At 45.5% G+C, this 25,150-nt stretch overlaps 1 protein-coding gene across 1 annotated transcript in view; it reads left to right on the top strand.

Annotated features, from left to right (window-relative positions):
• Positions 1–25,150, top strand: part of ctnnd2b (catenin (cadherin-associated protein), delta 2b) — a 194,432-nt gene that overhangs the window by 2,991 nt on the left and 166,291 nt on the right. The window contains exon 2 of the mRNA XM_079512052.1: positions 5,428–5,540. Within this exon, the coding sequence (XP_079368178.1) occupies positions 5,428–5,540 (113 nt within the window). The remainder of the gene's footprint in view (positions 1–5,427; positions 5,541–25,150) is intronic.

The following is a 25,150-nucleotide window of genomic DNA, read 5'->3' as shown; positions in this document are numbered from 1 at the left end:
TGTTCCAGGGACCTCCCCCAGAAGCAGAGATTTGAGTTAAAATGTTCACTCTGTAATAATAAAGATTTGAGTCACATTTTCACGATTTTTCAAAAATAGCAGACATACAAGCTCGTAGCACGGCACTCGGTGCCGCGCTATGAGCTTGTAGATCTGCTATTTTTCAATAGCTAAAGTATAACATAATGCTTAAAACACCAAACGGGGTTCCCGCCCAAAATGGGATAAGGCGAGTGTTCCAAAAGCGCTCAGACCACAGCAGCACACCCGCCAAAATAATCACATTTGAAAAAACGGACAGATAAGTGGAGTTTTTTTTGACGGAGACTTTCTGATGGCTGGTGGTGGAATGATAGTCATTCATTCTGACAGCATGGAGGATGAACCTGGAGCTGCCTGAGGCCTCAACACACACACACACACACACACACACACACACACACACACACACACACACACACACACACACACACACACACACACACACACACACACACACAGCTAAGGCTACACTGTCTGTTCCCACTCTCGCTCTTTCTGAAGCCATATAAACAATTATAAGTTTCAGGTGATAGAAAGTCTTCTTCTACTTTCGGCTTACCCCTTCAGGGGTTCGCCACAGCGAATCACCTGCCTCCATCTCACCCTGTCCTCATGCCTCCTCAGCGAATCATCTGCCTCCATCTCACCCTGTCCTCATGCCTCATCAGCCAATCACCTGCCTCCATCTCACCCTGTCCTCTGCCTCCTCTTCGCTCACACCAACTAACTTCCAGGTTAACCCATTTCGGGCGGGAACCCCTTTTGGTGTCTTAACCATTATTATAAACTATAACTGTTGAAAAATAGCAGATCTACAAACTCATAGCGCGGCACCGAGTGCCGCGCTATGAGCTTGTAGGTCTGCTATTTTTACTTTACTGGAGTATTTCAAAATGTCAGTGCCTTTTAATCCACTAAAGTTCAGAGGAACATTTTATAGTTTTACTGATTTGGATTAGCCTGGCTCCAGCCCTGAATCGCTAGCCACGCCCATTAAGAAAATATGTTCTGGCGATTCAGGTCTGGAGTCTCTCTGCCTACGGCTGTGTACTGTCGTTCGGAAATCCGATCGTAGCAGCTGATGCACCTGATTGGCCCTCAGCCCCGTCACTCGACAGCGTCAGACAACAAACATGGCTGCCCCCGCTGCGGTAACTCACGACCGTATCAATCTGGCTATTAAATCGACGTATGATAAATAGTTTCTTTACAGACACGAGAGGTTTTATAAACATCATCATCCGCCATATTTTACCGCTTTTGTTCACATGCTAGTAGCGCTCGTTGGCTGTGTTCATTTGGTTAGCAAACGGGTTAGCCATAGCCTCATGATTGACAACAACGTCATCTGCTTTCCTACTATTCTGATTGGTTGGTATGAACCAATCACCGAAGACTGCCGCTTTGACAACACCCATCCCATAAACTGCTGCCGTGGGGAGGGCTTTCAGTCTGAATAATGAAGTGAAACGAAATGAAAATTCAGACTGAGTGTCATGCTATATTTGGATTATAATTACAAAACATTAACCGCTTCAGCCCTATTTACATTTCCAGCCATTATAAAGAACCGATCTACTGTACACGCAAACTGAGCTTGTAGATCTGCTATTTTCAAAAGATTCATATACATTTGAAAACGTATGATGGATACTTTCTACTTTTGGTGCTTTAAGTACATTTTTATGCCAATACTTTAGTAGTTTTACTCAACGGAACAGATCAGACCAGTACAGTATTGATACTTTTACTTTACTAAAAGTATGTGAGTACTTTTTCCACCATTGAATGTGAATGATTTGAATGCTTTTTCTTTTTTTCTTTTTTTTACGTCATTTAGTTCACACGCACATGCACCCGTGCAACCGTACGCGCGCGCACACACACACACGCGCACACTCACACACACACACACACACACACACACACACACACACACACACACACACACACACACACACACACACACACACACACACGAGTGGTGTGTGCTAATAATAGCTGTAACTCGCCGCGATACATCTGGACGTTGTCCACAGCAGGCTGTACAGGAGAAAGCGCCTGTCGTGTTGTATTGTGTGTTGTTACATCGAGCAATGTTGCATTAAACTGACAGACGGCCTTATGCCCTCCCCTACTGTACTTACTGTACAGTAGTATCTGGGTTAACCCATTCTGGGCGGGAACCCCTTTTGGTGTTAGCATTATGTTATGCTTTAGATATTGAAAAATAGCAGATCTACAAGCTCATGTAGGTCTGCTATTTTTGAAAAATCGAAGAACGACTGACATAGAAACATAGCTTTTTCAGAAAACTGTCAGGATGTAGAAGACATTTATAGAATCTGATCTCAGGTCAGAATGGGTTAACCACCTGAGCTTTGCCGTACGTTGAATACAAGTATCACTGCGTGGAAAGAGGAGTTAACGGGCAATAAGGACACTGTATTTTGCCCGTAAACCTCAAGTTTAGCAGCACATACAGTTAATATACGGTAATATACAGGTGTGATGGTACAATTCGGGAGTTTACTGGAGTTTGTTGGAAAGTTTAACGGGAGTTTCCTGTAATATACACATCCATGCTTTTTGCGCAGTGTATAATTTGTCCACACACCACAGCCCCCCCCCCCCTATTTTGTGCCATGGTGTACCAGATTTGTGGTGTTGAAACATTTAAAAAATATCCCACAACACGATTGTTTTTGGTAAATGGCAGATCGCATGAGATGAGACGCATTGTGAGCATGTAGATCAAATGAGCAAATAGCCAATAGGTTTAAAGTGCTCATGTGGCCTATAGTGGCTTCTTTTGGAGACCTGGTTACTTATCTCTCTCTGCATGATGGATGGGAACCGTGAGGTTCCCATGCAGTTCGAACCCGGGCTCCCCCAGAGTTAGTGTCGAAGAGTCCTTGAGCACTTGCTCCTGATGAGCTGGTTGGTGCCTTGCATGGTTTCCGCCGGTATCGGTGTAAATGTGTGTGTGAATGTGTGTGTGAATGTGTGAATGTAATGCACAATCTACAATATGTAAAGCGTCATATAAAAGCGTTATACAGTATAAATGCACCATTTACCATTTACTGCTGGTAACCAGAGCGTCCCGCATGCACGGCAGTATACGACGTGTCAAAATATCCCTAAGTTAAGGGACATAATGCTATGCATTATGATAACATAATGCTAGCTAAGAACACCAACAGAGGTTTCCGCCCAAAATGGGTTAAACCAGGGTGACTTGCCTGACGACATCCTCCTTCCAGAACAGCTCACAGCAGCGGAGTGTGAAGTGAAGACATACAGTCACAGCCTCACAGCGCTCACCATGGACTCTGCCAGAATTTGGGATGGCTTAGTGTAGAGTTGTAGACGACAGAGTACAGCTAACTCGCAATGGGTCTGGTCTACGAGATACGCTACACCTCAAAGACACCCTGTGTACCTGTCCAAGTATACTTCAATGGGTCTGGTCTACGAGATACGCTACACCTCGAAGACACCCGTGTACCTGTCCAACGTTACTTCAATGGGCCTGGTCTATACGAGATACGCTACACCTCAAAGACACCCTGTGTACCTGTCCAAGTATACTTCAATGGGTCTGGTCTACGAGATACGCTACACCTCGAAGACACCCGTGTACCTGTCCAAGTATACTTCAATGGGCCTGGTCTACGAGATACGCTACACCTCGAAGACACCCTGTGTACCTGTCCAACGTTACTTCAATGGGCCTGGTCTATACGAGATACGCTACACCTCAAAGACACCCGTGTACCTGTCCAACGTTACTTCAATGGGCCTGGTCTACGAGATACGCTACACCTCGAAGACACCCGTGTACGGCGTGTACCTGTCCAACGTTACTTCAATGGGCCTGGTCTATACGAGATACGCTACACCAGGGATGGGCAACTTTGAAGATGGAGAGGGCCACTATATTTCCACACTCACATTTGCCACATTGCATATTACTGTCGTAGCAAAAATAGCCAATCTACAAGCTCAAAACGCGTGAGCTTGTATATCAGCTGTTTTTGCTATTTTTGAATTGAAATCCTGAATATTAGTTTTTTTGCTATTTTTGAATTGGGCGACTGTGGCTCAAGAGGTAGAGCAGGTCGTCCAATGATCCATGGGTCGGCGGTTCGAATCCCGGCTCCTCCTGTCTACATGTCGAAGTGTCCTTGGGCAAGACACTGAACCCTAAATTGCTCCCGATGTGCTGGTTGGTACCTTGCATGGCTTCCGCCGCAATCGGTGTATGAATGTGTGTGTGAATGGGTGAATGTAATGCACAATAAAGCGCCTTGGATAAAGGCGCTATATAAATGCACCATTTACCATTTACCGAATCCTGAAAAGTAACCTTTTTATTTAATTTCAAATGCATTTAGTTATAGTTATGTTTATAACTATAACTTTATGAACTAAATACAAATACATTGGATATATAAAAAAGACAACAATAACATTTTAATACTAGTAATTAAGCTATATAGACTGAAGTAATTAAAGCGGGTCATGTTTGCATGTTTGGAATTGACCTGTAGCTAAGCCCCTCCTCAAACTACTATGGTCCAATCACATCTAAGCATAACATGGGCTAGACAAACCTCTCCACAAATAGTTATCCTATATGATAAAACATTGTTTTAAAAAATAAATGCCACGCACATGTTTTTTCCAGTGCATACGGCAGGCCTTGTTGACGGATTTGGAAGAGATTTTGAAGGTCTGTTTCCAAAAATGAACCAGTATTTAATGTGTAAAATCCATGATATTTACATTTAGTGCTCTTAGCAGACCTTGTTGACATGTAGGAATGGAAACAAGCCTTAGTGCTCTTAGCAGACCTTGTTGAAATGTGCTTTCCTGTGCATATTCTACAAACTCTTAACGTTTTCAATCAATCAATCTGTATTGGACCAGTATTGGACACTTTTCTTTCTTCTTATTTACTTTTCTTTTGCCTCGGTCTAAAGTCTAAACTGTCACCGTTTGTCAAAGGAACCACCGACTGTTCCCTTTCATCCCCTTTCAAAATAGTCACTAAAATATTCCATGTACATTTCTTAGCGGCGGAGTCGTGGATAGCAAATTGCTCCGTTTTAAGGGTCTGCTCGTCAGCAGGAATACGCGTTAAAACCCTGAAGCATTGTAGTACTTTGTGTTGAACACCTGTCTGTCTCCTAACCTGAGCTTGACAGTCTGTAACTGACACGTTTTGTACGATCACTGACAGAGTGCATAACTACTTTGTACTGAAGTATTCTCTCTCTCTCTCTCTCTCTCTCTCTCTCTCTCTCTCTCTCTCTCTCTCTCTCTCTCTCTCTCTCTCTCTCTCTCTCTCTCTCTCTCCCTCTCTCTCTCCCCCTCCAGGAGCTGCAGTTTGAGCGCCTAACGAGGGAGCTGGAAGCAGAGCGACAGATCGTTGCCACTCAGCTGGAGAGATGCAAGCTAGGATCTGAGACTGGAAGCATGACGAGCATCAGGTGGGTGTTCTTAGCTGGCGCGCGTGTGTGCGTGTGTGTGTGTGTGCGTGTGTGCGTGTGCGTGTGTGCGTGTGTGTGCGTGTGCGCGTGCGTGCACACGTATGTGAATCGAGTCTGTTCACTACACAGCAAAATCACACAAGTAGGATTTTACTTTGAAAGTTTAAAGATATACGGATAACTTTCAGAGCAATATTAATGCTCTCTCTCTCTCTCTCTCTTTCTTTTCACAAAGCCTAAAAGCTGAACAGAAATGTGCTTTTTTTTGTATTTACACGTACCGGTCTTAAATGCCAAAAACACAATTTAATCGCAATCATTCGTGACAATGAACCGTCAAGTAAAAAGTCATCATTAATTATTAGACAGACTCGGGAGCATCTCAGGTTAAACGTTGACATCTCGCAAAGTGACACGTTGCGCTTTTCACTTCGTCTTAGCTGTTCCCCCGACCTGCATGGTCCCCCGCCCTTAGCTGTCCCCCGCCCTTAGCTGTCCCCCGCGCGCTGTGCGCCGGTTATTTGTGTCTCGCTTGAGTGGAAACGACACCGCAAAGAAAGCTCACGGAGAACGGTAACGACTCCTGGCTGCCAACGGTGGCTTTCCCCGAGCAGAGTGAAACAGACAACTCTGAGTAATTAAAAGGCTTCTGATTGACACTCGGCACTAGTTGGCACAAGTCTGACGCGCCCTGAGGATAAAGCGTCTCATCTCAGCCTCGGTGGCGCTCCGTCCGTAAATCGATCGTTCCGTTATAAACCCCGTCAGTTCATTACGTCTATGTCCAGAAGAAAACAAAGTGTTTTTTTGTTTTTTTGAGGGGGGAATATATACCTGAAGAAGACGGTTGTGGGTCGAAACGTTCTTCTAAATTAACTATACTTGGGAGCTGTAGAACAATGTGCGGACTTCCTTCCTTTAATCCAATATATTCCGTGGCCTTTGTGTTGACTCGGAGGCCTGTTTTTGTGCACGTTGTTAAGAAGAATGCCACCATATTATTATTATTATTATGATCTGCTGCTGATTACGTTTGGGTCTCGGCTGTTCTCTCCCGTGTGAGCCCGATGAGGGCATTCTGTAGCTTCCATGGTTGCATTCATTAATTTGTTCTGTCTATATCTCTTTCTTCTCTCTCTCTCTCTCTCTCTCTCTCTCTCTCTCGCACGCACGCACGCACGCACGCACGCACGCACGCACGCACGCACGCACGCACGCACGCACGCACGCACCATCATCTCTCGATCCGCTTTTGATTCTGTTAACCGAAGGGGAATGCCTTCCCCTCTTAAAACTAATTAGCCATCCACATGCATTGTCATTGTCATTTGAATTTTAAGTGAGGCCGAGCCGACAAAGACAGGGGAAGACGTTCTTCGAAGAAAGAAAAGAAAAAAAAAACTAGATTCATTCACACGTCTAATTAAAGCGAGCGGTTGTGCTCAGCTCCCAAGCCTTTGCCTGCGGACCGCTGTAGACGTACGTTGCCCTATTTAAACCGCTGTAGACGTACGTTGCCCTATTTAAAACGGCAGCCGCCTGGGAAACGGAGTCCACGGAGAAATCAGCTCGCTTCACCACGCAGCAGACAGAGCGAGGCCCACCGCCACCGTCTCCACCTAACTTGGTTTGATGGGTTTATTGTTTTGGTGGGCGGGAGCTGCTCTTCAGAGACGCGCCCCTTGTTACACTTGGAATTATTGGATCCACAAATAGTTTGGCCAAAAACGTTTGGTTTCCGCCAGTGCATTTTTTACGCATGGCTACAGAACCTACAGGCTTTGAATCTGAAACCTTAATAGCTCCTCTCATCAATGGGCGTAGTTACTTTCTAAAGTAACTTTGTTAGGTTTCTGGATTACGGCCTATGAAAAGAATCCTGTTACGTTACAAATTGCCTTCTGAGAAAAGTAGCTTGTTAGATTATTTTTGCGTTATTTTTAGGTTACCGAACTGCAGCCTACCAGTGTTGTGGAGCTTGCATTGGCGTTGATCTCCTCACTCCTCTTGAGAGCGTACATTGAAACCAAATGGACCCATGCAGGTCCATTTGGTTTCATTTTACGCTCTCAAGAGTTAATTATTATTGTTAAACACCTGCGTTACTTAATTTAGCCTACAAGAAGTCTACACAATTAGAGAATGTATAAAGAATTGTTATTTTGATCAACGTTTGCCTCTCCTAATGGTACCAACATTAACCCATTCTGAACACGAGCTTGTAGGTCTGCTATTTTTGAAAAATCGTGAAAATGTGGCACAAATCTTTGAATATATATTCTTTCAGAAGACTTTTTATTTATTTTGACGTCAGGCCTAAATGGGTTTTAATACAGCATGGAATTGTGGACAAAATCATATCCAACGATAACAAAATATTCTTTAGTTTTGGGGTCTGAGAGGCTTTGATTGATTGATTGAAATATTTATTAACAGTTTGCAGAATTACAGTACAAGCACAAACTCAATACAAAGGCTGTTAACTGTGAGTGGACGACCCAATTAAGCATTACACTTGTTTACAAGAGGGTCCACCATGTTCAATTCATCACAACATTTAGAGACGTACAAATAGACACTTCTATAGTCAAAGATGGCTAAGTCATCAAATGGTGGTTCCGTGGCTCAGATGGGTCTGAGAGGCTAAGTCATCTTAATGGTGGTTCCGTGGCTCAAATGCAGAATAAATAATGGGCCTTGATATGAAAAGGGTTGAAAACCACTGTTTATACTGTAGCTTTCGGAGATGTGGAACGGTTGTCTACGTTGAGACAATAGAGCCAAGATAATCTAGTGTGGTTTTTGGCAACACATTTCTATTTTAGTTTTAGTCATAGTCTTTGGACTGAAACTTCATTTAGTTTTCATCATATTTTAGTCACCTGGAATGTCTTAGTGTTAGTCTAGTTTTAGTCGACTAAATGTCATAAGATTTTAGTCGACTGAATCTACAGTTGATTTAGTCGACTAAAATGTATTTTGGCGGGCTCAGTATATTTAGTCTTAGTTTTAGTCATCGTATAGCTTAGTTTTCATTTAGTTTCCCTTTGTTTTTGTCAGTGAAAAAAGGTAGTCGACGAGCATTGTTCTTCGTCTTAGTTTTAGTCGACGAAAACAACACTGGCTGTAATCACACACACGGGCCGGCTGTAAATGAGCGACTGACTGATGACTCTCTACACTGACAGACACTATGGGGTGTCAGGAGATCAGCGCCTGCCGTGTTGCATTGTGGGGGATGGAGGCCTTTGGTTTAAGAGGTGCTAATGAGTGTCTCAGCAGCGCTGCCTTTGTTCCCACTGTTAACCAGCGGCCGCAGGTCACCCTGCTGTCCACCCTGACATATGCTGCCGCTCTGTCACTTCAAAAGGGACTGTGTGTGTGTGTGTGTGTGTGTGTGCGTGCGTGCGTGCGCGTGTGTGCGTGTGCGCGTGCGTGCGTGCGTGTGCGTTTTTACCAGTCAAACAGAGACAAGGGTTTTGTCTCTTTTTATCTACCAAAACAATAGTGATACCATATGTTGCCTCATCAGTTAAAGGGCCACTCCGCCCCTTTCCAATTCCACGCGTGTCAGTCAGTCGTGCCTCTGAGGGGCTGATGATGTCACAAAGGGCTCTGATGATGTCACAAAGGGCTCTGATTAGCGCGGCTGGCTGGACGATCTGTTGACCTCGGCTCTCTTCTGGGGGTCCTTCCTTGGCACGAAAATACGTTTGAGAACTACTGATTTAAAAGGCATTTTAGTACAATCGGTTTAGGTCTTAAAGGGCCACTTCACCCCTTTTGCATCCAGATCTTATTTTAAAGATGTTTGGGAGTCAAGAAAGACTTTCCTGGGGTTTTTATGTGGGTAATATGTGTTTTTAGATATTTCACTATTTCAAAGTGTCCATGGGCTCCATGATGTCATGGACACTGCAGGACTCACGTCCTTCCTGGACTACAATTCCCATAATGCTTTGGTGCACTGCTCCTCCTTGTGGATAGCGGGAGGGCTGTCTTACTGAGACAACATGTAGTCCAGGAAGTAAGTGAGACCAGTGTCCATGACATCATGGAGCCCATGGACACTTTGAAATACTAAAATATCCAAAAACACAAATTAAACATCATTAAAATAAGATCTGGTTGCAAAAGGGGTGAAGTGGCCCTTTAACACTTAGCCCGCCGAAAAACGTAGCCTATGTTATTTGTCGGCAAGCGACAAGCGCCAAAACACGTATAGGTTGCGTTAATTCAGTTGTATAAAAATGTTTTGATCTAGTGGAAAGGCAACGATTATTACACAACACGTCTTCGTTGCGCGTTGTAAGCTTGTAAATCAGCTTTTTCCCGCTATTGTTATTGTTTGTTTTTATAGTATAAAATGTATCAAAATGCCAGTAATTTCTTGGTATATTTCAAGGATTTGTCATATCAGTCCTGTGCACCTTTTACTACAAAGACTAAAGTAAAAGGCAAACAGGAATGTCATTTCTATTCATAATGTTCCAAAAACATAATTGAACCCATTCTGGACGGGAACCCCCTTTGGTGTTTTAACTAAGCATTATGTTATACTTTAGCTATTGAAAAATAGCAGATCTACAAGCTCATAGCGCGCCACCGAGTGGCGCGCTACGAGCTTGTAGGTCTGCTATTTCTGAAAAATCGTAAAAATGCGGCACAAATCTTTGAATATATATTCTTTCAGAGCGAACGTTTTTTTTATTTCGACGTCAGGCCTAAATGGCTTAAATCCTTAATCGCAGTTATTTGTGTGACAATTAATCATCAAGTTAAAAGTGTAGCCCTTTCTGTCACCGTCCTTAATTCACTGGAGTTGTTGTATTATTTGTGTACAAACAATTAAACACATTAGCAGCTGCTGAAGCGGCTATACTAGCCTATCTTTCTTTCTTGCTTTCCTTCAATTCTTTCGTCCTTTCAACTCTTTCTTTCTTAGCTTCATGATGACTATTTTTTTCTTATTTCTTTTTATATTTTTATATTTATTTTATATTTTTTATGGAGGGACAGACAGTAGGCTGACAGGAAATGGGGAGTGAGATGGGGGGGAAGACATGCAGTGAAGGCCGTCGGGATCGGGAGTCAAACCCGCGGCACACTGCCAGACTGGATTACCAGCCAAGGTGCCTGGACCGCTGAGCCATGGCCCAGGCACATGATTTGTATGTATTTTTTACCATGTTTTTTGTTCTTGCTTACTGTAAATCGCTCTGGATATAAGAGCGTCTGCTAAATGCCTACATTGTAAATTTCTTTCTTTCTTTCTTTCTTTCTGCATTATCCTCCGATTGGCTCGTGTTCCGTCCTGGTGTTTTGTCATTGGTCCATCCAGTGAGCTGAACATCTGTTGGGCTCCATTGTGCTTCCAATCCCAGACATTTCAGAGCGCTCCTATAGCTCTGTGAAGCCCCGGAGGAGAGGAGGAGGAGGAGGGGGTGGAGGGGAGCGCGAGGTGCACCACCTCTCTCCCTCGCCACCTGACCTTTTCCTTACTATTTCTGTAATGGCTCGAAAGCAAAAAGTGCACCTGGTGAATTGGTGACGTGCAGCGTGGTGACTCTGCTATGAGAATATAAGGAAGCAGACACAGGGCAACGTGCGGTAACTGACTGACTCCCTGGGACTGGGTAGTATTTACGAGGTGTGACTGCATGCATGTGACATCCGATCTGTGGTCGCCTGTAACGTTACCTGTGGTTCTGTCTGTGCTAATGATGTCACCAGTGATACGTATAGCTTGCAAGAGTTCGTTCAGTCAGAAATACTCGAGGGGTTAACACGCTGACATTACTATGTGGGTGTGTGTACAGTGTTTGCTACAGTTGCTGTAGTGTTTGTTATTGTCTCAACCAGGCCGAAGGCATGGGGAGAGAGTATGTTTTGCACTCCGTCCGTGTGTGTGTGTGTGTGTGTGTGTGTGCGTCCGTCCGTCCTTCCGTCCTTCCTTCCTTCTGTCCGTCTGTTACCAATCTCCGCCACCGTTGGCCCGATCCATGCAAACCTTGCACACATACTCCCTGGATGCCAACGACGAACCTCTGCCGCAAATATTCTTCAACGGCCTGTTATAGCACCACCATGAGGCCGATTTAGGCAAAACACATTTCTGTAGATTACTCGTACACATTTTATCCATACATCACACAATTCGGTATAAACTATCTCCATAGTCATGTGATCAACTCGGATCTGCACCATTTCCCATCTTCCATCCTGATTGGCTAAGATTGGCTTCCAAAGCTCACATGTTTGGTCCGTTTCGAACAAAATAGAAAAACAGTGTGCAATTTCCGTGAAATTATACATGCACATTTCCACTAGGCCGAGGACAACATGCCACTATTTTTTTCTCCAAATCAGCCTCATGGTGGCGCTTTAACAGGCCAATTCCTGTTTTTAGCTATAACTGCATCGATCTGTACAACGTATGTATGCGCACTCCCTAGAGGCCATGGAAAAACATTGTCCCTGCATCCCTTCACATCTGCCGGTTATAGCGCCACCATGAGGCCGATTTCTGCAAAACACATTGCTTATGTTAGTCGCATAGATTTCATCCAAATCTCACGCAAATCGGTACACATGATCTCTGTAGTCATGTGATCAAGACGAGTCTGTTGGATTTCTCAGATTCTACACTGATTGAATAACATTGCCTTCCAAAGTTTTCAGGAGTGGCCCGTTTTGTTCAAAATGCTGCACATGTCCTGCTCATCCAGAATTCTATACTCAGAGATGCTATGAGTGATCTGGCTCTGCATTTCCTCAACAAAAAAACATGTTTATATTACTCCTAAACATTTTGCCAAACATCTCACACAGTCCTATATCCTCCTGGTGGAGACCTGTGCCCAGAAGGGCACTTTTTCTAGTTGTATATCTATCTCCCTGCTCTCGATGTTTAAAACCCATTTTGACCTGAGCAAAGATTTGAGTTAAAAACGTTGGCTCTGAAATAATCTATATTCAAAGATTTACGCCACATTTTCACGATTTTTCAAAAATAGCAGACCTACAAGCTCGTAGCGCGGCACTCGGTGCCGCGCTACGAGCTTGTAGGTCTGCTATTCCTGTCAGCCTACTGTCTGTCCCTCCATAAAACATAAAACAAATAAAGGCGAAAGCCACAAAAAAAAAAACATAAAAAAAAAAGAATCATATAAGATAGCAAGAACCTAACATCCGTCTAACAGTAGAATATCTGTATAATGAAGATCTTGCGCTGTAGATCTGCTATTTTTCAATAGCTAAAGTACAACATGATGTTTAAAACACCAAAAGGGGTTCCCGCCCGAAATGGGTTTACGAGGCCTGTATAATTGTGCCGAGCAGGGAGAAGAATGTAGCAGAGCCGAACGCCAAGATAAAATGTTATATGAACACTCTATTCTCATTCTATAATAAATATTAGTTCAATCTATGGGTGAGTTATCTGACTGAACTATCTTTATAGGCTCACCGTGCTACACTTTTTCACCTTCTGCACCACAGGATGATTGTATGGCCTGTATAGGCCAGCTGTAGGCAATCAATGCTGCGGTGTCAAGCTGCGCTAAATGTGACCCCGCAGCTATGGCTGTGCCCAGCAGCTATTGGCCACCCATGCAGCACCTCAATGGATGTGTCTATTATACACCGTATACAGTACATCATCATCAGCGATCCCGTGGCAGCCATATTATTTTGTTGTGCGTCTGTTTGTGTGTGGATGGATGGATGGACGCCGGGCAGGCATTTTGTCTGGCTGTACCGCCACCGGACACACCGCGGGCATCTGTCTGGCTGCTAAGCATTGCACAGCGTGCGTGTGTGCGTGGGTGCGTGCGTGTGTGCGTGGGGGTGTGTGGGCATCTTGGCCGTAGCTGCAGAGCCCGGTGAGTGTCTGGCGGAAAGGCGCGATCGGCTTGGCAAGCCCAGTGAGAGAAACGTTTACCCAGGAAGCTGTTAGGGCTCTCCACTGCTAGATTACACTGTCCCAGGTGTCTCCTCTCCTCTCCTCTCCTCTCCTCTCCTCTCCTCTCCTCTCCTCTCCTCATGACAATAAAGCCAATTGAATTGAATTGAATTGAATTGAATTGAATTGAATTGAATTGAATTGAATTGAATTGAATTGAATTGAATTGAATTGAATTGAATTGAATTGAATTGAATTGAATTGAATTGAATTGAATTGACAGGTCATAGGCAGGCAGGCAGACAGACAGACAGGCAGGCAGGCAGACAGACAGACAGACAGACAGACAGACAGACAGGCAGGCAGGCAGGCAGGCAGGCAGGCAGGCAGGCAGGCAGGCAGGCAGGCAGGCAGACAGACAGACAGACAGACAGACAGACAGACAGACAGACAGACAGACAGACAGACAGACAGACAGACAGACAGACAGACAGACAGACAGACAGACAGACAGACAGACAGACAGACAGACAGACTCAGAGAATACCAATACCCAATCAGCATGTTTGACTGACAGGTATAAAGTGTTATATCTATCAGAAGATCATTGCAGGATGATTGTAGGAATTATAGATGTAAAATAAGGCATATACAGGCTTTAGTAGGCTGTGGACCGTGGAATGTGGATTGATTGTGCACTCTTGTTGTGGGTATGAAGTATATCGAGTTGTTTTTCTGTTTCTGGTTTTGAATGCTGATTTCCAGTGAGTCCAGAGTGGATGTGTGCATGCAACACACTCAGCGATCCTTCTGCAGTCAGTGTGAAACTATAATCAATGGTGAAAAGCAGTGAATTTCAACCCTTTTCATATCAAGGCGGCCTTGATATGAGCTTAAATGCCTGAAAAAATAATGGGCCTTGACAAGGCCCATTACTTATTCAGGCATTTAAGCCACGGACCACCATTTGATGAGATATTTGCCTCGCAGACCCAAAACGAAAGAATATTTTGATGTCGTTGGATACGATTTTGCCCACAATTCCCTGCTATTGATGTGGTAGCCTACCATAGGAGAGATAAGGCAAAACGTTGATCAAAATGACAATTATTTTACATGTAAATTACAATTACAATTAAGTAGCCTAATGCAGTTATGTAACAATCATTTTACTCTTGAGCACATAAAATAAAACCAAATGGACCCGTCACACCTGTTGTTGTATGATAATGTGGGAGCTAGGGGTTGGGGGATGGGTTAGGGTTATGATGTCACTAAAACGGTGTTATTTCGATTGGGCCTTTTGACTCAAAGGCTTTCAGCTTTCAGGAAGAAACCAAAAATACACAGAAGACATATTTGATTATAATATTATAACCACACCTGGGGTTATTAGAGTAATGTTAACTCCATAGGCATAGACAAATGCAAAACAGAAAAAGTACAAAGATTACGGCACTCACTTTTCATCATCATCATCCTTCGAGTGCCCTCGAGATCTGCGACACAAGCTGCTTCCACTGGTCTCTGTTAGCCATCGCCACACCAAGTTCATTCACAGTCAGTCCTGTGTGACTGTGTCCCTACTCAGAACATCTGGAGATGTGAGAGGTCTTGTTCCTCTTGATGGGCAGGGTAGTCTCCACAGAAGAATATCCGAAATGACCTGGTATTTTGCTCTGTGGCAGTGTGTCCAGCAAAGCGGAGTTTCTGCCACAACAACTGAGATGGGGGGGGGGGGGGTGCCTCCATAAATCTGAGCTTTAGTGGGATGGTCCTTCCATGAGAGGTTCTGGACACGCATGAGGAGTCTTGTGTATGTTCCGTCAAGACGATCCCGAAACTCCTTATTCATTGTCCATGTTTCGGCACCATAAAGAAGGATACTTTCCACACAGGCTTTCCACTTTTCACTTTTAACAACCCTGAGTACTTTTTCTGACTAGACTAGAACCACCTCATATTTCTGACTAGACACCTGCCAGTCATTACAACCACCTCATATTTCTGACTAGACACCTGCCAGTCATTACAACCACCTCATATTTCTGACTAGACACCTGCCAGTCATTACAACCACCTCCTATTTCTGACTAGACACCAGACAGTCATTACAACCACCTCATATTGACACCTGACAGTCATTACAACCACCTCCTATTTCTGACTAGACACCAGACAGTCATTACAACCGCCTCATATTTCTGACTAGACACCTGCCAGTCATTACAACCACCTCATATTTCTGACTAGACACCTGCCAGTCATTACAACCACCTCATATTTCTGACTAGACACCTGCCAGTCATTACAACCACCTCATATTTCTGACTAGACACCTGCCAGTCATTACAACCTCCTCATATTTCTGACTAGACACCTGACAGTCTTTACAACCACCTCATATTTCTGACTAGACACCTGACAGTCATTACAACAGCCTCATATTTCTGACTAGACACCTGACAGTCATTACAACCACCTCATATTTCTGACTAGACACCTGCCAGTCATTACAACCGCCTCATATTTCCCAACAAGGGAACAACGGGTCATTTTTATTTTCATTGCTATCCATCAAATTATTAACCCATTTTGACCCGAGATCAGATTCTAAAAATGTCTTCTACATCCTGACAGTTTTCTGAAAAAGCTATGTTTCTGTGTCAGTGGTTCTTCGATTTTTCAAAAATAGCAGACCTACAAGCTCATAGCACGCCACTCGGTGGCGCGCTATGAGCTTGTAGATCTGCTATTTTTCAATGACTAGACACCTGCCAGTCATTACAACCACCTCATATTTCTGACTAGACACCTGCCAGTCATTACAACCTCCTCATATTTCTGACTAGACACCTGACAGTCTTTACAACCACCTCATATTTCTGACTAGACACCTGACAGTCATTACAACAGCCTCATATTTCTGACTAGACACCTGACAGTCATTACAACCACCTCATATTTCTGACTAGACACCTGCCAGTCATTACAACCGCCTCATATTTCCCAACAAGGGAACAACGGGTCATTTTTATTTTCATTGCTATCCATCAAATTATTAACCCATTTTGACCCGAGATCAGATTCTAAAAATGTCTTCTACATCCTGACAGTTTTCTGAAAAAGCTATGTTTCTGTGTCAGTGGTTCTTCGATTTTTCAAAAATAGCAGACCTACAAGCTCATAGCACGCCACTCGGTGGCGCGCTATGAGCTTGTAGATCTGCTATTTTTCAATAGCTAAAGCATAACATAATGCTAACACCAAAAGGGGTTCCCGCCCAAAATGGCTTAAATTGCATTTCTCCTTGTTTGTCACAGACTTGTACAGCAGGGGGAAGATTATCTGTTAATGAGGTACAGTATACAGTGAGCAGAGGACGACTCGAGGACAGCGTTTTGTTTTCAACACAGTGATATTTGCAAAGTCACGAGAGTATCTCGAACTATGGATCGAGGCAAACTTTTTTTTTTGCGTGCGGTGGCGACGAGGGGAACGCTTTACCATTTTTCAGTTTCTGTCTTTGTCTGGCGGACATTTGAAGGTCTCCCTTCCATCACACTCGCCCGCTCCATCATGTGGAATCACAGTGTGTGTGTGTGTGTGTGTGTGTGTGTGTGTGTGTGTGTGTGTGTGTGTGTGTGTGTGTGTGTGTGTGTGTGTGTGTGTGTGTGTGTGTGTGTGCGTGTGCGTGCGTGCGTGCGTAAATGTCAGTGCTGTCTTTCTGCCCGAATGCGGAGCAGAGCGCATCTGTTTCACCGTAGCTTTTAACCACTTTTTTTAACCATTATTTTAAACTTTAAGCACCGAGTGTGTGTGCCGTGCTATATGAGCTTGTAGATCTGGTATTTTTTTAAAACATATTTTGAGATGGGGGTCCGCGGCCAAATACAGATAATTTTTGGGGTCCTTGACATGAAAAAGTTTGAGAACCACTGATATAGAAACACAGGTTTTTTAAAAAAAAAGAAATGTAGAATCAGGTCCTCGGGTCTCAATGGTTTACAGCTAAAGGCCACTAAACTCAATGCCCAGGAACCCCCTTCAGGCCCAGGAACCCCCTTCAGGCCCAGGAACCCCCTTCAGGCCCAGGAACCCCCTCCAGGCCCAGGAACCCCCTTCAGGCCCAGGAACCCCCTCCAGGCCCATGAACCCCCTTCAGGCCCAGGAACCCCCTCCAGGCCCAGGAACCCCCTTCAGGCCCAGGAACCCCCTCCAGGCCCAGGAACCCCCTCCAGGCCCAGGAACCCCCTTCAGGCCCAGAAACCCCCTCCAGGCCCAGGAACCCCCTCCAGGCCCAGGAACCCCCTTCAGGCCCAGGAACCCCCTCCAGGCCCAGGAACCCCCTTCAGGCCCAGGAACCCCCTCCAGGCCCAGGAACCCCCTTCAGGCCCAGGAACCCCCTTCAGGCCCAGGAACCCCCTCCAGGCCCAGGAACCCCCTCCAGGCCCAGGAACCCCCTCCAGGCCCATGAACCCCCTCCAGGCCCATGAACCCCCTTCAGGCCCAGGAACCCCCTCCAGGCCCAGGAACCCCCTTCAGGCCCAGGAACCCCCTCCAGGCCCAGGAACCCCCTTCAGGCCCAGGAACCCCCTTCAGGCCCAGGAACCCCCTCCAGGCCCAGGAACCCCCTTCAGGCCCAGGAACCCCCTTCAGGCCCAGGAACCCCCTCCAGGCCCATGTACCCCCTTCAGGCCCAGGAACCCCCTCCAGGCCCAGGAACCCCCTCCAGGCCCATGAACCCCCTCCAGGCCCATGAACCCCCTTCAGGCCCAGGAACCCCCTCCAGGCCCATGAACCCCCTTCAGGCCCAGGAACCCCCTCCAGGCCTTATATGTACCCCCTTCAGGCCCAGGAACCCCCTCCAGGCCTATGTACCCCCTTCAGGCCCAGGAACCCCCTCCAGGCCGTGGGCAATCGCCGCCTTGCTCTGGTCCGCCCCGCCCGTCTCGCTGCTGTTCGGAATAGTTTGTTATCAAACTATAAACTCAAATATGTGTGCAGATAAATATCTTAGATCCGTTGGATGCGAGATATTCAAACGCCTTTCGTTTGCAGAATTTTCATTCTTAGATCCGTTGGATGCGAGATATTCAAAGGCCTTGATCGTTTGCAGCATTCATCTCCTGCCGTTTGAACAACTTTCTTTGTGTTTCGGCTCCCTTATTTTCCGCAGCCTGTTTACTCTAGTCTCTGTCTGATCATATCTTATCACCACCGTGCATGAAATATGTTTTTACAACACATTCTTCTTCCGCCGTGTAGTCTGAAAACTCACCTCTTCAGACAACATCTTAGCTCATAGCACTTGCCCTAGCCTCGACGACCTTGCAAAAGGCTAAACTGTAACCAGATTTGACTGAGAGCCTGCCATTGCGCAAACTCCAGCTTTTCACCAGGGGAGAAAACCTTTTTTTTAATTCATTTTTTTTAATGAGCATGTCTGAAATAAGTGTCAGAGCTGAAATTGACATGTAAATATGAAATAAATGCTTAAACATGTAGCTATAGGTGTAATGTTAGAGACCACAGAAGTGAACCTTTCAAGCCTGTTTTACTCTAGTCTCTATAAGTCATATCTCCAAAACTGGTGGGTCAAACTGAACAACCAATATGTCAATTTGAAAATCCAATGGCAGTCAAATGTTGTCACGCATGTAGATATGGCACTATAGTGTCATAGGTTCATTATACAGATATTCTACTGTTAGACGGATGTTAGGTTCTTGCTATCTTATATGATTCTTTTTTTTTTATGTTTTTTTTGTGGCTTTCACCTTTATTTTATATGTTTTATGGAGGGACAGACTGTAGGCTGACAGGAAATGGGGAGAGAGATGGGGGGAAGACATGCAGTAAAGGCCGTCGAGATCGGGAGTCAAACCCGCGGCACACTGCCAGACTGGATTACCAGCCAAGGTGCCTGGACCGCTGAGCCACGGCCCAGGCCTCTTATTCTTATACCATGTCTTCGCTGTAAATCGCTCTGGATTAACCCATTTTGACCTGAGATGACCAGATTCTAAAAATGTCTTCTACATCCTGACAGTTTTCTGAAAAAGCTATGTTTCTATGTCAGTGGTTCTTCGATTTTTCAAAAATAGCAGAACTACAAGCTCGTAGCGCGCCACTCGGTGGCGCGCTATGAGCTTGTAGATCTGCTATTTTTCAATAGCTAAAGCATAACATAATGCTAACACCAAAAGGGGTTCCCGCCCCCAAAATGGGTTAAACACGTTGAAAGCACAACACGGCAGGGGACGCCGTCAGACGTGGACCTGGCTGAGCACCACGAGGCACACACACTCCAGCGAGCGCCACGTTGTCAACGGTCCACTATACTGCCGACTCAGCGGACGATATAGGGACTAGCCAATCGATCATGATCCGTCCTTGTCAATAACGTACTATGCGAAAGGGATATACCTCCCTCTCTCTCGCTCGCTGACTCACTCACTTTGATGCATCTTCCTCTCCGCGTGGCTTTTACTGTAAGCCTCATGCATCCGTGTGCTGCTATTGGCGTTGGCCTGAAGATGGCCAAACCATCTGTGTCAGTGTGTGCTGCTGTTGGCCTAAAGATGGCCAAACCATCTGTGTCAGTGTGTGCTGCTGTTGGCCTAAAGATGGCCAAACCATCTGTGTCAGTGTGTGCTGCTGTTGGCCTGAAGATGCCCAAACCATCTGTGTCAGTGTGTGCTGCTGTTGGCCTAAAGATGGCCAAACCATCTGTGTCAGTGTGTGCTGCTGTTTGGCCTAAAGATGCTCAAACTATATCCGAGATCCTGCGCTGAAGACCTTCTGGGTCGATATACGGTCAAATGTGTTGCCTTGCTCAAAACAAACCTGGATCTTTTTACCAGCTGTACGGACCGTTCACTTCCATCGCTGTACAGTACAATGGCCGACAATTACTTGCGGTTCAAACTGTAGTAAACATCCGCTATCTTTTTCCACTGTTTGGTCAAAAACGTCTGGCACTGGTGAGCTATAACGCCCCCTACAGTGTTGGAGCTGAAATCTGCATTACTTCATTTACAAGAAGTCTACACAATTAGAGGATGCAAAGAATTGTTATTTTGATCGTTTGCCAAAAGCATGGAATTGTAGACAACATTTTATCCAAGACAACAAAATATTCTTTAGTTTTGGGTCTGAGAGGCTAAATGTCATCAACTGGTGGTCCCCGGCTCAAATGCCAAATGCCTAATGAAGAAGTCCGAAAGAAGGCCGAAAGGTCGAAACGTTGGTTTCTTCTCAATAAATATACAGCATCGTGGCTACGTGTGTGCGGCCTTTTCTTATTTTTACTTATTTACTGCCTTAGGCCAGCACCTCACCAATACTGGTGTGCGCCCTTTCCTGCTTTGTCCAAATGCCTAATGGGCCTTGAAATGAAAAGGGTTGAAACCCCCTGTGCTATTTGGGCTAAAGATGCCCAAACCAGAGATAGTAGGACGTATGGAAACATGAGGATGAGGATGGGTGTGTTGATGTGCGATGAGAACAGTTTGTGGAGGAGGAATGTGATAAGAGATTGTAGATATCTCCGTCTTATATGTCACAGTGGCGCAGGGAATATTGAATTGTTGTCATTTCTGGACAATGGCCACGACAACGATGACGATGACAACGACGACGACGATGATGATGATGACGATGACGATAACGATGACGATGACGATGACGATGATTATGATGATGATGATGATGCTGAACGACGGTGACAATGACAACAGAGACATTGAGGGAGACGAGCGGCGGTCACGTGACGGATGCGTCTCAGCAGAATTTCTCTGCACCCTCGCAGGCTTTTCCCGATTGATTTGTTTAAGTGACCGCTGCTGACCGGTAGCTGAACTATTATGGATGGAGGGAGGCGGGAGGAGCAACACGTGCATGGCTGCAGGGACAATGTTGTACACCGAAGAATAAACACACATTAAGACCATTAAGATCCATAATGTGTACATTATGCCAGTTAAATTAATACTGAGTTTGTCTGTTGTTCACATGCAAAACTGCATGTATGTTGGCATCCTGGCATGAGGAGAGGAGAGGAGAGGAGAGGAGAGGAGAGGAGAGGAGAGGAGAGGAGGGGAGAGGAGGGGAGGGGAGAGGAGAGGGGAGGAGGGGAGGGGAGGGGAGGGGAGAGGAGGGGAGAGGGGAGGGGAGGGGAGGGGAGAGGAGAAGAGGGGAGGGGAGAGGAGAGGAGAGGAGGGGAGGGGAGGGGAGGGGAGAGGAGGGGAGGGGATGGGAGGGGAGGGGAGGGGAGGGGAGGGGAGAGGAGGGGAGAGGAGAGGAGAGGAGAGGAGGGGAGGGGAGAGGAGAGGAGAGGAGAGGAGAGGAGAGGAGAGGAGGGGAGGGGAGAGGAGAGGAGGGGAGGGGAGAGGAGAGGAGAGGAGAGGAGGGGAGGGGAGGGGAGGGGAGGGGAGGGGAGGGGAGAGGAGGGGAGGGGAGAGGAGAGGAGGGGAGGGGAGGGGAGGGGAGGGGAGGGGAGGGGAGGGGAGGGGAGGGGAGGGGAGGAGAGAGGAGAGAGGAGAGGGAATGATGAACAGAGGGAGATGGTTTCCTGGGGTGATAAGCCCATTTAAACCCCCTGCGCCACACACACGCGCACACGCATGCATGCACGCACGCATGTACGCGCGCACACACACAAACACACACAGTGTGTCACAGACGGGGCTCGTCTGTCACAGTCGAGGATATTAGGCTTATTAAAATTGTCTAGCGCTCAGAGTGACTCATGCTGTATGTGTGTGTACGGTGTGTGCGTGTGCATGTGCATGTCGGCCTTGCCCTGTGTGTGTGTGTGCGTGTGCATGTGCGTGCACACGTTGGCATCAGGCTCCGAGGCTTGGCACGGCCGTCTGAGGTCATAGTATTGATGTAACAACAGGATGCAGACGGTACGCTAAACTGATCTTTAAACCATTCTGGGCGGGAACGACTGTTGGTGTTTCAAGCATTATGTTACGCTTTAGCTGTTGAAAAATAGCAGATCTACAAGCTCGTAGCGCGGCACCGAGTGCCGCGCTACGAGCTTGTAGGTCTGCTATTTTTGAAAAATCATGAAAATGTGGCGCGAATTTGGAATAATATATTCTTTCAGAGCGAACATTTTTAACTAAAATCTTTGCTTCTGACGGGTTCCTGGAACAACATATTTTCAGATGGGGGTTGGTGGCCAATTACATATCATTTTGTGGGGTTCTTGACATTGACAATATTGCCAATATTGAGCACCACTGATACAGAAACCAGGTCAGGCCTAAATGGGTTAAACCGGTGATTTCATCGACTAAAAAGACGAAAGGTGTTCGGCTACCATTTACTACTCGTCCTTGGAAGCAGGACACGTAATACTATTAAGACATTTTCAAATCAAAATCATATACTCTGCCCTATACTGCATATACTTCTCGGCCGATCTACAAGCTCACGGTGCGCCATAATGTAGATCTGTTTATTTTTTATTTTTTATACATTTTTGTAAGTCACATTTTGGTACTTTATCCACTATACTGCAAATATCCATAGCCAAACCTCCCTCTCTCTCTCTCTCTCTCTCTCTCTCTCTCTCTCTCCCTCCCTCTCAAAATAATCAATGCAACAGTGTCTTTCCACACACACACACACACACACACACACACACACACACACACACACACACACACACACACACACACACACACACACACACACACACACACACACACACACACTTCATGTAGATGAAATGAAGTGTAGAAAATACATGTTTAAGTGGGTGATGTAGTCCATTAAATACATATTTCTTCACTCTGGTCTGTATGGTTGCCATCCATCGTTAGCGGTTAGACCATACATGGGCAACTGGCGGCCCGGGGGCCACATGCGGCCCCCACCTTCACTTAATGTGGCCCTCAGGTTAATGTCAGAATACTGATATAATGTTGGTTTCAGCTGTTTACAATTCCACAACATGCAAACATGACGCGCTTTAAATACTAAATAATATTCTAAATTAGTAGCTCAATGCTCAACACAATTAATTAAAGGCATTTGAAATTACATAAAAATGTTAATTTTCAGGATTCCAATTCAAAAATAGCAAAAACATTATTCAAGATTTTAATTCGACTATAGCAAAAATAGCAGATCTACAAGCTCAAAACGTGTCGCAGTGTGACACGTTTTGAGCTTGTAGATCTGCTATTTTTGCTACGACAGCAATGTGGCCCTCTGGAGTGAGTGTGGAAATATAGTGGCTCTCTCCGTCGTCAAAGTTGCACCACCCCTGGGTTAGACAGTGGCAACAGCAGCACATTATCTCTGAGGATGGGGAAGCGTTCCGTGGGACGGCAGCAGCCATTTTGGCTCGAAACAAACTGATCTCACCCTAAATTTAGCCCCTGAGGGCTGCCATGCAGGAACATGTGGCCTGGCTGGACCCCATCAACGCTAATAAGAGGGCATTGTGCGTGCGTGCGTGCGTGCGTGCGTGCGTGCGTGCGCGCGTGCGTGCGTGCGTGCGTGCGTGCGTGCGTGCAAAATGTCCGGTGGAGTTTTGGTCCACAGCCATGCTAATAGATTTGTCAGTCTACTATAGCTAGCAAACAAACAACACAGCACAATAATGTCACTTTACAGTCCATTGGCTAAGCATAGAACATGCTCTCCTTCTTCTAGGCCTCTATGAGTTTGTGAAAAGATTGGCCAGGGTACAGGCCCTGGCACTAGACACGTAGAGTAGAACCCAGTCTTGTTAGGGAACAGGCCCTCATGGCACTAGACACGTAGAGTAGAACCCAGTCTTGTTATAATTATTTGTATTAGATTGTAGAGCAGACCAATAGTTCCAGTACATTCTCGAGACCTCGTCATCGGCGTTGAAGCGTTGAATTAGATGGAGGTGCTCCGTCAATGGCAGCGAATGTGTCCCATACTGGGCGGGAACCCCATTTGGTGTTTTAAGCATTGTGTTATACTTTAGCTATTTTTGAAACATCGTGAAATTGTGGCGCAAATCTTTGAATATATATTCTTTCAGAGTGAACGTTTTTAACTCAAATCTTTGCTTCTGAGGGATTCCTGGAACACCATATTTTCAGATGGGGGTCGGCGGCCAATTACATATATTTGGGGGTCCTTGAAATTGACACAAAAATGTTTGAGAACCACTGACACATAGAAACATATTTTTTCAGAAAACTGTCATGATTTTAGAAGGCATTTGTAGAATCTGTCCTCAGGTCTAAATGGTTTAAAGAAACAGTGTTGTAGTGTACAGTACAGTACAGTACAGTACAGTACAGTACAGTACAGTACAGTACAGTACAGTACAGTACAGTACAGTACAGTACAGTACAGTACAGTACAGTACAGTACAGTACAGTACGTCAGAATGAATTATGAGAAGGTTCGTATACCTGAGAGTATAGAAAGAGTCCTGTCAGCGGTGAAAATACCCCCATCAGTGACTGTATTTATTTATTTAAATGAACGGCCTCTGAACAACCATCCCAAAGGGAGTGTTTGGGTCTTCTAACTGTCGGGGCTATTTAAGGCTGGTGACAGTCTCAGTATGTCGGCTCTTTATCCCATTCTGAGCGGGAACCCCTTTTGGTGTTTTAAAGCATTATGTTATAATTTAGCTATTGGAAAAATAGCAGATCTACAAGCTCACAGCGCGGCACCGAGTGCCGCACTATGAACTTGT

Source organism: Electrona antarctica (assembly GCF_951216825.1).
Source record: "Electrona antarctica genome assembly, chromosome: 1".
NCBI lineage: Eukaryota > Metazoa > Chordata > Actinopteri > Myctophiformes > Myctophidae > Electrona > Electrona antarctica.
The sequence above is the reverse complement of the archived record's forward strand: the minus strand, read 5'-3'. Positions and strand labels throughout refer to the sequence as shown.